A 15,723-nucleotide genomic window follows, 5' to 3' on the forward strand; every position below is an offset into this window, starting at 1 on the left:
ACATCCTTTAGCGGTAGCATCCACCAACTTCTCCGCATTTTCAGATGGATGCTGCTGTAACATGGGGCAGCCTGTTCGAGCTTCGGGGATATCGGGCCCCGAAAGCACCTCGGGGAATACTGGCCTTCCCAATGATGTTGGGTTTAGAAGTTACGCTAACGAAACGAGGACAACAAGATAGGGAACGGAAATCCTGCTGGTAGCGGTCTACCATAATGCATGAATGTTGCAGGTCTGATTTAGGAGGTAATCAATTTACCACCATCAAGTTGATGCCAAAGATGTCCAAGCCGAGGCTCCAAATACTGGCCCAGCTGTCCAGGGATTCACAGTCTCGTAGATTGATGTCACAAAGGGTTAAGGCGCTCCCGCCGTTCGGAGCGTCAATTTGATTGGGCAGAAGTACTGATGACCTACTAATGGCTTGCATGCGAGCCTGAGTTTGAGCGGAAACATAATGACGGAGGATTGCTCCTCTATCGCCCAAGGCTGAAGGATCGGACTTCTGGAGAAAGACAGGCAATACTAGGCCCGAATTAAGGAGCTTTTCCTCACGCCAAGCGCGGCCGGAACAGGCGAGATGAGTAACACAATTACTGCCTAAAGGGGAAACCGTAATAGATATGTCTGGGACTTGGCGATTTTGTGCTGTTTGTTTAAGATACGTGATATTCGACGGCCTCATACCTGGGCAGACTGCAAACATTCTCTATCTTCCCCTTCAACAACAGAAATGCGCAGTGCTCAGAGATTTCGGCGAGAACTTACTACTGGCTCCATTGACGCTTGAAGCCTATGCGATCAATGAATTGCGAGGAGAACACCTGCCGATCTTTGAGCAATGTTTACCTTTACTCCCTTGCTGGGATCGCAGTCTGGTACTCGAGCCTCTCAGTCCCTTCTCGAGCTTGATGGTGGTGTCAAGGTTCTGGTCGATGTCGGGTGGGATGAGCGATTTGACCCTCGGCAGTTAGCTGAAATAGAGAAACATGTCTCAGCTCTATCTTTCATCATTCTTACCCATGCTACCACTTCCCACATCGGTGCTTTTGCCCATTGTTGCAAACATATTCCACTCTTCACTCAGATCCCTGCCTACGCTACCGCGCCTGTCATCGCGTTTGGGCGTACCCTCCTACAGGACCTTTACTCTTCCACGCCCTCAGCCGCCACGTTTATTCCCGGTTCAGACAATGCTGGCGCAGAAGATAAATCTCGCTCTACCATTCTCCGCCAGGCCCCTTCCTTCGAAGAGATCAACAAATACTTTTCACTCATCAATCCCTTGAAATATTCACAGCCACATCAACCCACTCCATCTCAGTTCTCCCCTCCGCTGGAAGGCCTGACGTTGACGGCCTATAATTCTGGTCATACACTTGGTGGTACGATATGGCACATACAACATGGCATGGAATCAATTGTCTATGCAGTGGATTGGAATCAAGCAAGAGAGAACGTCATAGCAGGAGCGGCGTGGTTCGGTGGAGTTGGAGGCGCCGAAGTTCTCGAGCAGCTGCGCAAGCCAACGGCACTTGTGTGCAGCAGTGTTGGTGCAACAAGAGTCGCTCTCTCAGGCGGTCGAAAGGCTCGAGATGATGCACTACTAGGACATATCAGAAGCAGCGTTTCGAAGAATGGCACAGTACTCATCCCAACGGACTCCAGCGCCCGTGTTCTAGAGCTGGCTTGGATCTTGGAAAAGGCGTGGTCCGATGAGTCCAATGCGCCTTTTCTCAGAAACGCAAAAGTGTACATGGCAAGCAAGTCCGGCAATGCCACTTTAAGACACGCGAGGAGTCTATTGGAATGGATGGATGACAGCATCGTTCGAGAGTTTGAAGGCGAGGACGAGAATCCCACTCGAGTTCAGACTCATAAGAGAAGCGGCAGTAGGCAGGTCAACGGTGCGTCGAAGCCAACCAGGCCATTTGAATTCAAGAACGTCAAGATTGTCGAACGGAAAACTCAACTCGAAAAGTTATTGAAGTCGGAAGGTCCCAGGGTTATTCTTGCCAGTGATTTGACTTTGGACTGGGGCTTTTCGAAGACGCTATTGATGGAAGTTACACAGAGGCCTGAGAACCTCATCATCTTGACCGAAAGAACAGAGCTCAACTCTACGGTCTTTAACACAACCCACGAACTCTGGAAGTGGTATGAAGAGCGTCGCGATGGCGTTGCTTTGGAGCGTGCGCCTTCTGGTGAGCAGCTGGAGCAAGTTCACAGCGGAGGCAGGACACTCCAGCTGAGCATTTCCGAGACGGCCACATTGAGTACGCAAGAGAGTCAACGATATCAACAATATATGGCCACGCAGCGACAAATTTGGGACTCGCTCGTTCCCCCAAGTGAGAGAGACGGAGCTGGCGCTGAAGATAACCTGGATGATGAATCCAGTTCCTCGTCATCGGATGAATCAGATGATGAGCAGCAGGGCCGTGTGTTGAATGTATCCTCTGCTTTGGGCCACGGGGCGCGGAGCAAGCTCGCTTTGAGCGACGCCGACTTGGGAATCAGTATTTTGTTGCGGAAGAAAGGTGTTCACGACTATGACGTTCGAAACAAAAAAGGTCGAAATGCTCTCTTTCCCTACACACACGCGCGGAGGCGTGGAGATGAGTTCGGCGACTTCATCAAGCCAGAAGATTTCCTAAGAGAAGAAGAAAAGGAGGAACAAGATGCTACCAGAGATGAAAAAGGTGGTGGGTTTTTGGGGCAGAAGCGGAAATGGGATGACGCGAACAACAAGAAGGAAAACCAAAACAAACGATTTCGTGGTCACGTACCTCGTTCTACAACCCCCGGTGAAGAAGACTCTGACTCAGAAGAATCGGAAACAGAAGATCACATCGAGGCCGAAGGCATCCAAGGCCCTGCGAAGCTCGTATTTTCCACGACGGATATTTTAGTAAATGCGAGACTTGCATTTGTCGACTTTGCGGGGCTGCACGATCAGCGAAGCCTGCAAATGTTAATCCCTCTTATCGGACCCAAGAAACTCATCCTGGTGGGAGGAAGCAGTCAAGAGGTTCTTTCGCTAGCATCAGACTGCAAAGAGCTCTTGGGCATCAAGGTCGTGGGTGCCGAGGATGAGCCATCTACCGAGATATTTACTCCTTCTGAAGGTCAGCTCATTGATGCGAGCGTCGATACCAATGCATGGATTGTCAAACTCAGCCGTGATCTTGCGAAGACCCTGCAATGGCAGAATGTCAAGAATATGGGGGTAGTGACCCTACAAGGCCAGCTCAAGGTAGATGGCCAGGCCTCGAACTTACACGATGATCCTCAAATGAAAAAGCAGAAACTGGACACTGAAACATCCCTTCAGACGGCGGCCTCCAGGAGGACTGGTCCTGAACCCCTTCTTGACGTCTTACCACCAAGCCTTGCCGCTTCCACACGACCTGTCACACAAGCAATCCATGTAGGCGACCTCCGTTTGGCTGACTTGAGAAGGCTCATTGCCCTAGAAGGCCATCTCGCAGAATTTCGAGGTGAGGGCACGCTACTAGTCGACGGAATGATTGCAGTGAAAAAACTTAGCAGTGGGAAAATAATTGTGGAGGGGGTTGCGGTCAATGCCATGACTCCGAAGGCTGCCGACAATTTCACAAGAGTGAAGCAAAAAATCTATGACGGATTAGCAGTGGTTGCCGCTGGATGAATCATGAGAAAGTCTTTTATTCATGGGTCAGCTCTACAATCATCAGCTACTTCCGCTCTATATGACTATGTTCAGCATGACAACGACGCCAACGTGAAGCCTTGCTGAAACAAATCTTGCATTATTCTGTTCGACACCTTGATGACTGCAATTGCATCTTCGTTTGCTCGCCCGTGAACTAAACCGAGTCGCGTCCATCATACAAATGAGCGCATGGCAGTCATCCCTCTGATGTGTCTGGACCGTGGTGACGCAGCAAAGCTCAAGACTACAAATATGTGTGGTCATCGCTCTTCTTCGATATACTGCTTTCCGCAAAGATATCTCGACGACCTCGTTTGCAAGTTCTGAATCGGAAGAACAACCAACTTTCTGGCAGCCTCAGCTATGGCTAATCCATTCTGCCACCCTTTCGCTTTGCCGCCGATGGCTCCGCCGCCTGGTTTTGCTGGAAAGACACAGTACAATTATTATACCAAAGATGGTGGACCTCCAAACCAAGGCAAGCCCCCCGGTCCTCCTGCTCCTACAGGAGCACCCCCGCCGTACTCTTTCCTTCCACAAGTCGGGCCGCACCCAGCAGCCCAGCCTGGGCCATTCGTCGTCCCTCCCCGCGCGGCAAATCCTGGTATGGTCTGTTTTCCGAACGGTGGCCCTCCACCAGCACCAGCACCTCCACAGGCTCCAGATTTGGTTTGGATTCCAGCGGCGCCCGCTCCTCCAGTAGGACCAGCACTGTTACCTGCATGCTCCCAAATTGCACCGACACCTGCGACTGTTGCACAAGCAGCTGCTCGAGGCCCAGAGCCTCCTGTTACAGGGAACAGAATCAAAGACAGCTTAGTGATACTGAGGGAGAGTGGAGGCGCCGGCTATATTGCATCCAAAAGTAATGCAACATTTCACGTCTTCAACAGAGGTATCTTGTCAGTCTACACGCCTGATGTCAACAGAAAAATCAGCATTCCCGCCCACGCCAATGAAAGCTTCCAGATCCAGATAGCGGCATGCTCAATGCCTCTGCAGGAATTCATTGAACAACTGGATTGTATCAAGGACGCGCCAGCGAGCTTTCCTCGATCGGCGATAGGGATTGCGCAATTGGTAGACCACGGTGATGGGTGTTTTGAGGTGGGGAGTAGATTCATGCTGGACGAAGATTGTTCGAAGTCGACGATCGGGCAGATCTTTGGCAATGTTGGAGAAGCTGGCCTCGCTCGACCAGTATACTTGACAAGGCTTCCGTGAGTTCAGAGACATGCATTAATTTGCTAGCATACAATGCTGACTGTAAGCAGGGGAAAGATGAATTGAACCATCCTATCCAGATTTACCGGACGATATGATGCGTTGGAAACTTCCAAACTACTGGTGGTCTTGGATTTCGAGCAGAAACTCGGCTTTGACAATTGCTCATCAGCAATACAGACCTATGGTAGACTGATCCAGCAACGCCGCTTCGCTCTGTGCATTTGACTTTCTACGACCGAGAGGTGGCCACGCCAACAGTATCAATCTGAAGTGGGTATCTATCAGTTCACAGCGGCATCAGCACCGTGATTGAGAAAGATTACTGGGGGATCCGTTAGAGAAGTCATAGTTCTTAGTGTGCCGTCGCGGCAGACGCCAATGAAGGAATTGATGACTTTAGCTTGGGTACTCGGTACTGGCCTGGGTCAATATGCGGCGATTGGTAGATAGCTTGATTGTGCTACATCCATCAAGGGTCTGCATGAACACAAAGATTGCTAGAAATCGGCTCCTACTGGCTGCACGGCTGGAATTCCTCAATATGGTCTAGGCTGAACCTCGTGAGCGCGACCATGGACAGCCCGAGCCCGTGGAAGTATGATAATGACAAGTAATAATCGCTTTGATTGTCTTTCCCCCATTTCGTCGGAAGATCTCAGCCATGCGGTTTATCAACAATCTCTGTTGCCTCTTTGGGATACGCACCAGCCTCGGCGTAGATATACCCCACATTGAGCAAAGTTAGTGGGGTGGACACCTCGACCATTGTACCCTTACCAGGGTCGCATTTATTGCCCATTGGATGGATGAGTGACCTCGACCATTCAGGCATGTGAGGTACGAGTACACACAGCCAAAGCGAAGTTTTGACCAGTCCCTTGGCTAAGGCCATCCAGGACTGCACCCCGAGATATCAGGACTCCCGAAATCTATAACATCAGTCGACTCACGCATATCTTTCGTTTCTTTCAGACCTCTCACTCCACACCTGGGCCATACAGTATCATAGATCTCCAACGATGGCAGCTGTCGCACAGGACTTCACCGCCGAGCCGGTGGCAAAGCAGAACACCACCCACCCCCTTACTCCGTTGTCGGCCTCGGAGATCGCCACCACTGCTGACTTGCTGAGATCAGTATGGCCCGCCCATACCGACCTTCGCTTCAAGATCATTACTCTTGACGAGCCACCAAAGAAGCAAATGATACCTTATCTCGAGGCTTCATATAGTGGTTCGTCTTTGCCGTACATCCCCCGCAAATCCTTTACATCATACTACATCCGCAACACCGTGAGTGACCCCTTGTTCTTGTTCCTGGTTGAGTGCTGTCTCAGTGGATATTAACACGGCATGCGCAGAACCGCTTCCATGAAGCCGTTGTCGACCTTTCAGCAGGCAAGGTTGAGAGCAATGTCCGTCTCGGCCCAAATGAGCACGGAAATGCCGACTATGAGGAAATCCTCATGGTGGAAAAAAACGCTCTTGAGGACGAAGGGGTGAAGGCGGCGATTGCCAAATTACAACTTCCAGAAGGCACTGTTGTTTGCGCTGACCCCTGGATCTATGGTAATTAAATATCCTACGGATTGTACTTATCGGAAGTGTACCTAACAACCCTAGGTTCCGACGGCATCAATGATGATGAACGAGTATTCCAGGTCTTCATGTACATGCGCGACCCAGCCAATCCCAGTGAACAGGATTCCAACCATTACGCCTTCCCGCTTCCTATTTCTCCGGTAATAGAGTGCAACAGTTATAAGGTCATCCGAATCGACTACCTACCGACAGGCGCTGACAACACCATCCACGAGCCACGGCCATACCAAGCCACGCCGGCCAACGAATATATTCCTGAACACAATACGCTTCGAGAAGACATCAAGCCCCTAAGGGTCACCCAACCTGAGGGTGCGTCATTCACGCTGACCGCGGCTGGCGAGACAGGACACATCCTCAGATGGCAGAAGTGGACTTTCTTGGTAGGCTTCAACCAGCGTGAGGGCATGGTTCTTTATGATGTTCGATATGACGGGAGACCACTTTTCTACCGTCTTTCGCTCTCCGATATGAGTATCCCTTATGCGGATCCCCGCCATCCATTCCACAAGAAGCAGGCTTTCGACCTTGGTGATGCCGGTGCCGGCGTGATGGCCAATAATCTAAAGCTCGGATGCGACTGCCTGGGACATATCCAATACCTGTCGGCATTTTTCACGGATGATAAAGGTGTGCCAACACCATTCGAGAATTGTGTGTGCATTCATGAACAAGATGCTGGAATCGGCTGGAAGCACACCAATTACCGGACTGGCCGCGCTGCGGTAGTTCGGAACAGAGAGCTGGTGTTACAGAGCATCATCACTGTCTCTAACTATGAGTACATCTTGGCATTTATGTTCAACCAGGCTGGAGAAGTTATTTATGAGGCACGAGCGACTGGTATTCTCAGCACCCAGCCTATCGACCACGAGCTCGACCAAGTAGGCGTTCCATTCGGTAGCGTGGTGCACCCTGGCGTGCTTGCAGTTCATCATCAACATATTTTCAGTCTGCGCGTGGATCCGATGCTGGAAGGGCATGACAATCGACTAGTCTATGACGAGGCGCACGCAATGCCAATTGATAAGGACTGGAACCCGCACGGCATTGGATACACCGTATCGGAGACTGTTGTTGAGAAATCTTCAGGAGTCGACCTCGACACTTCGGTGAATCGAACATTCAAGATCCAAAATGCCGGCGTCCGCAACCCAATCAATGGAAAACCGGTGGCATATAAGATCCACGTGCCGGACTTCCAGAAGATCCTCGCGCACCCGTCGTCCTACCACCACAAACGGGCAGAATTCGCCGACCACAATATCTACGTCACGTCTCACAAAGACCGCGAGTTGTACGCCGGTGGGTGGTACACGAACCAGTCACGAGGTGGAAAGGGAGTGCGCAGCTGGGCCGACCGCAAGGACAATGTCAAGGACACGGATATCGTGGTGTGGGTTCAGTTCGGCATCAACCACGTCCCCCGCATCGAGGATTTCCCTGTGATGCCGTGTGAGATCATCAAGGTGAGCCTGAAGCCGGTCAACTTCTTCGACAAGAACCCGGCGCTGGATGTGCCTCCGAGTGAGCAGAGCTTCAACCAGAGCACGCTTGTGGCGGAGCAGCACCATCAGCCTGCTGTTGAGGCCGTTGTGGGAGGGGAGTGCTGTGCGGATTCGTCGTCAAAGAGCAAATTGTAGATACCTCTCGATGGCGCTGGTTGCAGGCGTGGTTGGCTGTGTTACACAAGGCATGCATGCATGCATGCATGCATTACACATACGTCCACGTGATCTGACAGGGTTGACAGCGGACATATTCTTACTACTGTATATCATGCTGAAACCCTCCAGCTCGCATATGAATAATGAATATGAGTATGTCGTACGAGAATCATGCAAAGCATAGCCTTTCCGCATATACAAGGCGGAGTAGTTAGTTGCACGTACGAGTAAGGTGTGCCCTGTGTAAGAGTAAGAGAGGATGGATTTTCAGGCAACCCATCTCACCAGCATTATTTTTGGCAATACAGTCCAGGGCAGTAGTGGGTAACCAAGAGGAAACAAGCAGTCATGGCGATGAGCTTACTGGCACATGACAGGTTGGGAGACCCAAACTGAAAAGTCTTGTTGGATCTTGTGAGGCTTGGGATAGATGGCGTTTCGAGAAATTGGTGGGGGAAAACTCGGCCTCAGTCCGGGAGTTTTATTATTATTATTATTATTATTATTATTATTATTCATCGCCAGCACCAGTATATTCTCTGATCTCACAGCTCAACTTCCCACAGGTCGGTCGAACAGCAGTGGGCGGCGGCCGGGGATGACTCGTACTTGATCGAGAGGGGACTCCCTGAAGACCCCTGACACCCGTCGTCCGAGTGCAGGGATTGATCGACGGCCCAAAGGTTTCAGCCTTCGGTTGGCTTGCATGATTCTGGAGACTGAGATGTGCAATGCGTGCTGCCACTGCCACTGCCGCTGCCGCTGCCACTGCCACGCAACACCATGTAGCGGCTGGTACAAAACCACCCTCCCAGTGGGCTAAAAACTTGTTCGCTCGATCACCCTTGCGGCGCAGCTACCAGCCTAGCGCTCGTAGTCTCAGCTTTGTCCTTCATCATTGTCATTGGCATCGTTGATTTAGACACACTCTCTCTTCTGTATAGAAGACGCAGAACCTCTATACCACGATTCTACCTTATTGACGGCCATAACAATCGGCAGTCGTTGTGCGGAAGCCCCTCAGTCGCTCTTTCCCACTCCGGTTTCCACTCGGGCACCTTCCACCTTCCACCTTCTCCCTCTCCGTCTCTGCTGCTCCGTCGCACCTGCCGGTGTTTTCACGCCCTCCCTCCACCTTCCCTCAACCGTGGCCGTCTCATTGAGCGCAGCCAAGCGCAGGAACATGCGCACCGTCCTCTAATTTTATCCCAACTGTGACTGTAGGCAAAAGACCCGGACAAGATGGGGTGGCCACAGTGCAATACCACCGAGGAGGACATGTTGATCACCGAGGAACCCATATGGCACGATTACACCTTCCACCGCCTGGGTCTCTGGCTCTCTGCCGTCTTTAGCATCATCGCTATAGCCGTGTCCTTCTTCCTCATCTTCATGCACGCAACACATTACCACAAACCCTTTCAACAGCGCCATATCATCCGCATCCTGTTCATGGTCCCCGTCTACGCCGCTGTCTCCTTTCTCTCCTTCTACTACTACAACCACAGCGTCTACTTCGAAGTCCTGCGAGACTGTTATGAAGCCTTCGCCATCGCCTCCTTCTTCAGCCTGCTTTGTTCATACATCGCCGCCGATCTGCACCACCAGAAGATCTACTTCCGTTCGATAACGCCAAAGAATTGGGTCTGGCCCATGAAATACTTCCAGAAGTGTACAGGAGGTGAGGACAAGGGTTGGTTGCGCAAGCCCCAAAGCGGCCTGACTTGGTTCAATGTCATCTGGGTCGCCGTCTTTCAGTACTGCTTCATTCGTGTCTTCTGCACCATTGTCGCCGTCGTCACTCAAGCATTCGACCGCTACTGTCTGGAGTCGCTCAATCCCGCCTTTTCCCACATCTGGGTCATGCTCATTGAAGCTGTTGCCGTCACCATCGCAATGTATTGCTTGATCCAGTTTTACATCCAGCTGCGCATGGACATTCAGCACCACAGGCCCCTTCTCAAGGTCCTCGCCATCAAATTGGTCATCTTTTTGAGTTTTTGGCAGACCATAGCCATCTCCTTCCTGACCAGCTCTGGCGCAGTCAAACCAAACAACAAAATCCAGACTCCCGACCTGAAAGTCGGGATTCCTGCCATGCTGCTGTGCATTGAAATGGCCCTTTTTGCGATCTTGCATCTGTGGGCATTCAGCTGGAAACCGTACACAATGGGGTCGAAAACCTACGTTGCTGAAAATGTTCCCGGTGAAGAGACTGGCGGTCGATCGTACAGGGGGGGCTTTCTCGGTTTGAAAGCTATCTGGGATGCTTTCAACCCCTGGGATATGTTCAAGGCAACTGGTCGTGCCGCAAAGTGGCTGATGCGAGATCGGAAACACCGACATAAAGACCTGAGTTACGACTTATCACGAAAGACCACCACCGACGGCTACAGTGCAGAGGGTCAAAAGTTGACGAATCTTAACGCGTCGACCGCATATGGTGGAGGAGGCCCACAGCAACGATTTGCTAACGGCGACGTTGACGAAGGCCAGAATCTGCTGGCAAACAGCCAGTCCATGCCAATGTCACGACCGATTATCGCTCGTATGGACAGCGACCGAAGTGATAGGCCAAATGAATATTACGATACCAGTGATATTGGTCTTGCAACATCGAGCTATGAGGACAACCGATATCAACCCAATCACCAACCGAACCCGAGCTATTACCCTCAACCACAGTACCAAGCCTATGGTGGACAAGAGACGGGGGTTGCCCCAGCCCCGTATCCCGATCAGAGGGGTGAACAGTCTGGCCAGGTGAGACGAGATAATAGAGTCTCAATGCCATTCATCCCCGGTGCGCCATTGCCTGGGAGCTCAGATCCAAGGCAGAAAGCCGGCGGTGGACCTGGACCTGGACCCGGACCCGGACCTGGACGCCCTGGCGGCTTCATGTAAATCATCACTTGTAGACCTTTCGCATTGTGCATTGTGCACCTTTTCAGGAGATATGATATGACTTTATGATACCTAATCAATGTTCTAAGAATTTTACATCACTCGACTTCTGACGAACGTGTTTCTGTTTTCTCAATAGCCGTCTTCCGGTCGTTTGACGTATCGAACTAGGCTGTGTCGGTTCCCAAAATACCCAACATACCTTATCTTTGAGGTGTGGACTCGCAGACGTGGTATGTGTGGTCGCGGTCGATGCCTTATGTAATAATATGCTGGAAAGTGAGGGTTGCACGTGAATTGGGTTGGTGCGCGAAATCTAACGGCAGGCGCGATGGGCGAATCCGGGGATTTGCATGAGGAAACTTGTTCACTACCAAACGTCAGTAGCAGCAACTACTACTCGTATATCTCCATGTGCCACTCCAACACACAAACTCCTGCACCACGGTTCAAGGACACCTATCTACCACACCTTTCTATCACCTATGGTCATCTATGGTGACCACGGACACATCCATCTTCACCACCTGTACATACTCGATCCAAGCAACCCTTGTCGTTCACACTTTCCATTTCTTCCCCGCCCATAATATACCCAGCTACACTATGAAGCCCAGGCCAACCACACCCTGATCCTGTTCTACGACTATACACACGAGCACCATGTCAAACTACAACGCCTACCATGGCGGAGGCCCTGGCCAGCCCCTTCATCCGAACCAAGACCCTAGATATATCGACCCGCGCGCCCAACAGACCCCTCCGACATTTCAGCAATCCCCCAGTCCTCAGCCCACGTACCAACAGTATGGCGGACAAGTCAATCCACAGCAAGTATATGCAAACTCCCAACAGCAGGCCTATGCTGGTCAACTCCCTCCCCACCAAGATGCCATGAATGGGCTTGCCGCACAAATGGCGGGTGCCGAAATCAGTTCCGCACCTGCACGCTCCCACAGAAAGAAAGAACGACATGCATATCACGATATAGGCTCGGCCAATGCCCCGGCACCCCAAGTGGATAGTTCGCAGCCAGGCCAGACAGGCCAGCCAGGTGCGCCCGCTGGTGCGCAGTTCTTTGGCGCTGGCCAACAGATACAACAGCAGGGTCCGCCTGGCCACACCAATTTTGTCAACCCCTCAGACAAGTTGCGCATGGGAGAAGAGTCTGTCGCAACACAAGGTCGCGTTGATCCAGAGCAGATTCCCAGTGTGGCGAGGGCAAGAGATGCTGCTACTCTGCACTATCAAACCAATGTCTACCCGAGTATGGAGCAGCATCTACCTCCCCCCGGTGCCGTTCCCTTTGTGGGCCATGATCAGGGAAATTCTACGCCTAAATACGCTCGTTTGACCGTGAACAACATTCCTTCGTCGCAAGAAGCTCTTGCATCCACCGGTCTGCCTCTTGGTCTTGTCTTGCAACCCTTTGCACTCCCGCAGGAAGGAGAACAACCCATTCCTGTCCTGGATTTTGGCGAGGCAGGTCCTCCACGATGTCGGAGATGTAGGACATATGTCAACCCATTCATGACCTTCCGATCCGGCGGCGGCAAGTTAGTATGCAACATGTGCAACTTCCCAAACGATGTCGCCCCAGAGTACTTCGCTCCCACTGATGTGTCCGGGGTCCGCGTGGATCGCTTACAACGTCCTGAATTGATGCTGGGAACCGTCGAATACTTGGTGCCGAAAGAGTACTGGGCAAAGGAGCCCGTACCTCTGCGATGGTTGTTCTTAGTGGATGTCACTCAAGAAGCCATCAATCGGGGACTTCTCCACTCAGTTTGTCAAGGTGTTCTGAATGCTCTCTATGGCCACGAAAGGGACGAGGACGAAAATGAGGAGACAGTGGCCTCTGGTCTCCCCGCTGGAACCAAAATCGGTATCGTGACATACGATAAGGAGGTCCAGTTCTATAATCTCACAGCTGGATTAGCAACGGCTCAAATGATGGTCATGACAGACCTCGAAGACCCCTTTGTGCCCTTGGCTGAAGGACTTTTTGTTGATCCTTATGAATCAAAAGATGTCATCACCTCGCTCCTCCAATCCATCCCCACTATGTTTACCTTGGTTAAGAACCCCGAACCAGCGCTTTTGCCAACTCTCAATGCCGCATTGGCAGCACTGTCAGCCACCGGAGGTAAAATCATCTGCTCCTTATCTACACTTCCGACCTGGGGTCCTGGAAGATTGCATCTACGTGATGACGGGAAAGGCCGAGATACTGATCACGAGAAGAAGCTCTTCACCACTGAGCATCCTCTCTGGAAGAAAACTGCCAGTGCCATGGTCACTGCTGGCATTGGTGTTGATTTCTTCCTCGCTGCTGCTGGAGGTGGATATATGGACGTCGCAACAATCGGCCATATGTCTCGTCTGACAGGTGGCGAAATGTTCTTCTACCCCAATTTCGTTGCGCCGAGGGACTCTTTGAAACTCGAAACTGAAATCAAACATTCGCTACATCGAGAAACAGGATATCAGGCATTGATGAAAGTGAGGTGTTCGAACGGACTTCAAGTTTCTTCGTATTACGGCTCATTTCTTCAAAATTCGTTCGGAGCAGATCTCGAATTCGGCACAATTGATGCAGACAAAGCCATTGGCGTCACGTTTTCTTATGATGGCAAGCTAGATGCCAAACTGGATGCGCACTTCCAAGCCGCTCTGCTGTATACCTCCGCAACCGGTCAAAGACGAGTGCGTTGCATCAACGTTGTTGCTGGGGTCAATGAAGGTGCTACTGAGACCATGCGAACTGTTGACCAAGACGCGGTTGTCAACATACTCGCAAAGGAAGCGTCTTTCAGAATATCAGAGAAGTCCCTAAAGGATCTACGAGCAGCAATCACTGAGAAGACGATTGATGTTCTGTCTGGTTATCGTAAGAACTTTTCGGGCTCCCATCCTCCGGGCCAACTTGTTTTGCCCGAACATCTAAAAGAGTTCGCGATGTATACTCTCGGTTTGATCAAGAGCCGGGCTTTCAAAGGTTTGTTCACATGATCCTTCCTCCCAGAATCGATGATAACATAATGAATAGGCGGTGTCGAACCTACTGATCGCCGTGTACACTCCGCACGCTTCCTGCGCTCCGCTGGTGTTACGGAGAGCGCTCTCTATCTATACCCACGAATCTACGCCCTTCATAACTTTCAGCCAGAAGACTGCTTCGCCAATGCAGAAACGTTCCAACTCGTTGTTCCACCAACATTGCGAGCCTCTTTTGCACGTGTCGAAGAAGGAGGGGTGTATCTGATTGACAATGGTCAAATTATGCTGATCTGGCTACATTCGCAAACCTCGCCAAATCTTCTGGAAGATCTCTTCGGAGAAGGCAAACAATCGCTGCAAGACCTTGATCCCATGCTGAACGACCTTCCGGTCCTCGAGACCCACCTGAATGCTCAGGTTCGAAATCTTATAGCATACCTCTCGACAGTCCGCGGCTCCAAAGCTGCAACATTCACACTGGCGAGGCAAGGTCTGGATGGTAGTGAATTTGAATATGCACGTATGTTAGTGGAAGACCGGAACAACGAAGCCCAGAGTTACGTTGATTGGCTGGTGCATGTCCACCGTGCCATCCAGATGGAGTTGAGCGGGCAGCGCAAGAAAGAGGAAACAGGCGACCACGAGGGCATCCTCAACTCCTTGACGGGGCTGAAGGCGCCGTATTGGACGTAGATACTGATGAATGGACAATCAATGACACCCACGTGATCTGGGTACCCAAGTGATGTTATGTTTCGTCAAAGGGTTTCTTATCCAACTCTGCACGCCAGAGGTGCATACATTGGATATACTCGTAGATGAGATGACAACGCTTTGGTTACCTGCCTAACGAGAGGCGGATACAAGGTGCTCGAAACCGGCCATGCGATAATGGTCCCTCGTGTACTCTCGTACATAGATCAGGACCCCCGAAACAAACATGATGCAAAGACTCTTCGCTATGTAACTCTTCATATCCGTCGCCGGGCAAGATGTCCGGTGTCGATGATCTGACCTTGAAGCAACCAACCGCGACCGCGAAGCATTCCTCCGCCATTAGGGTCTAGTTCTGGTGCTGGTGCTGGTGCTGGTGCTGGAGGATCTGGCTAGCTACTGAGCACAGTAGGGACCATATAACACGACTTGATTTTGATGGTTCCCGCTGCCACCAGGAGGGTCCAACTAGTCCGTACTCTATGTACTTACTGTCTAGCAATAGCCCCATAGAGAGCCCCCCGATGTATGCATGGGCCCCGTTACCCGACTGTCCGTGCGCACGGCACTGGAGATCGTGCGCCGGGTTCTGCGGGTTTTCGGAACTCTAGCCTTCGATCCGTTCCGTTCCATCGGAAAGGAAAGGTCCCATTGACATCTCTCTCCACGCCTCCCCCCCCCCCGCCCGGAAGTTGAGATCGTTCGCGCGGTGCCCACCTCCATCTCTTGTGCTGGCCGGTGGTTGTTGTCGTCGCCTTTGCCTTTCCCCATCGTCATTAGCAAGTGATGTTCCTGGGTCTCCTGGGTCTCCTGGGTCTCGTCTCGTGGAGCGCAGAGTTCCAGCCGTCAGATCGCTCCGGCGAAGGTCGAAGCTTGAACATGTAGTATATGGAGTACTCCGTACATAGAAGCATGT

At 51.5% G+C, this 15,723-nt stretch overlaps 5 protein-coding genes across 5 annotated transcripts; all 5 read left to right on the forward strand.

The window, feature by feature from the left end:
- Positions 1-841: 841 nt before the first annotated feature.
- On the forward strand, positions 842-3,670 carry A1O9_02657 (uncharacterized protein; the record flags this gene model as incomplete). The annotated part of the gene is made up of 1 exon (XM_013408228.1): positions 842-3,670. One exon carries the CDS (start codon positions 842-844, stop codon positions 3,668-3,670), a length of 2,829 nt encoding a protein of 942 aa, XP_013263682.1.
- Positions 3,671-4,081: 411 nt separating this feature from the next.
- On the forward strand, positions 4,082-4,918 carry A1O9_02658 (uncharacterized protein; the record flags this gene model as incomplete). The annotated part of the gene is made up of 1 exon (XM_013408229.1): positions 4,082-4,918. Exon 1 carries the CDS (start codon positions 4,097-4,099, stop codon positions 4,916-4,918), a length of 822 nt encoding a protein of 273 aa, XP_013263683.1. The 5' UTR covers positions 4,082-4,096.
- A 1,022-nt stretch (positions 4,919-5,940) lies between these two features.
- Positions 5,941-8,165, forward strand: A1O9_02659 (primary-amine oxidase; the record flags this gene model as incomplete). The annotated part of the gene is made up of 3 exons (XM_013408230.1): positions 5,941-6,213; positions 6,282-6,489; positions 6,544-8,165. The coding sequence occupies 3 exons, from the start codon at positions 5,941-5,943 to the stop codon at positions 8,163-8,165; spliced, it is 2,103 nt and encodes a 700-aa protein (XP_013263684.1).
- A 1,266-nt stretch (positions 8,166-9,431) lies between these two features.
- A1O9_02660 (uncharacterized protein) lies at positions 9,432-11,093 on the forward strand (the record flags this gene model as incomplete). The annotated part of the gene is made up of 1 exon (XM_013408231.1): positions 9,432-11,093. The coding sequence occupies one exon, from the start codon at positions 9,432-9,434 to the stop codon at positions 11,091-11,093; it is 1,662 nt and encodes a 553-aa protein (XP_013263685.1).
- Positions 11,094-11,756: 663 nt separating this feature from the next.
- Positions 11,757-14,786, forward strand: A1O9_02661 (uncharacterized protein; the record flags this gene model as incomplete). The annotated part of the gene is made up of 2 exons (XM_013408232.1): positions 11,757-14,091; positions 14,143-14,786. 2 exons carry the CDS (start codon positions 11,757-11,759, stop codon positions 14,784-14,786), a joined length of 2,979 nt encoding a protein of 992 aa, XP_013263686.1.
- Positions 14,787-15,723: the final 937 nt, after the last annotated feature.

The sequence above is a fragment of the Exophiala aquamarina genome, assembly GCF_000709125.1.
Source record: "Exophiala aquamarina CBS 119918 chromosome Unknown aczIA-supercont1.2, whole genome shotgun sequence".
NCBI lineage: Eukaryota > Fungi > Ascomycota > Eurotiomycetes > Chaetothyriales > Herpotrichiellaceae > Exophiala > Exophiala aquamarina.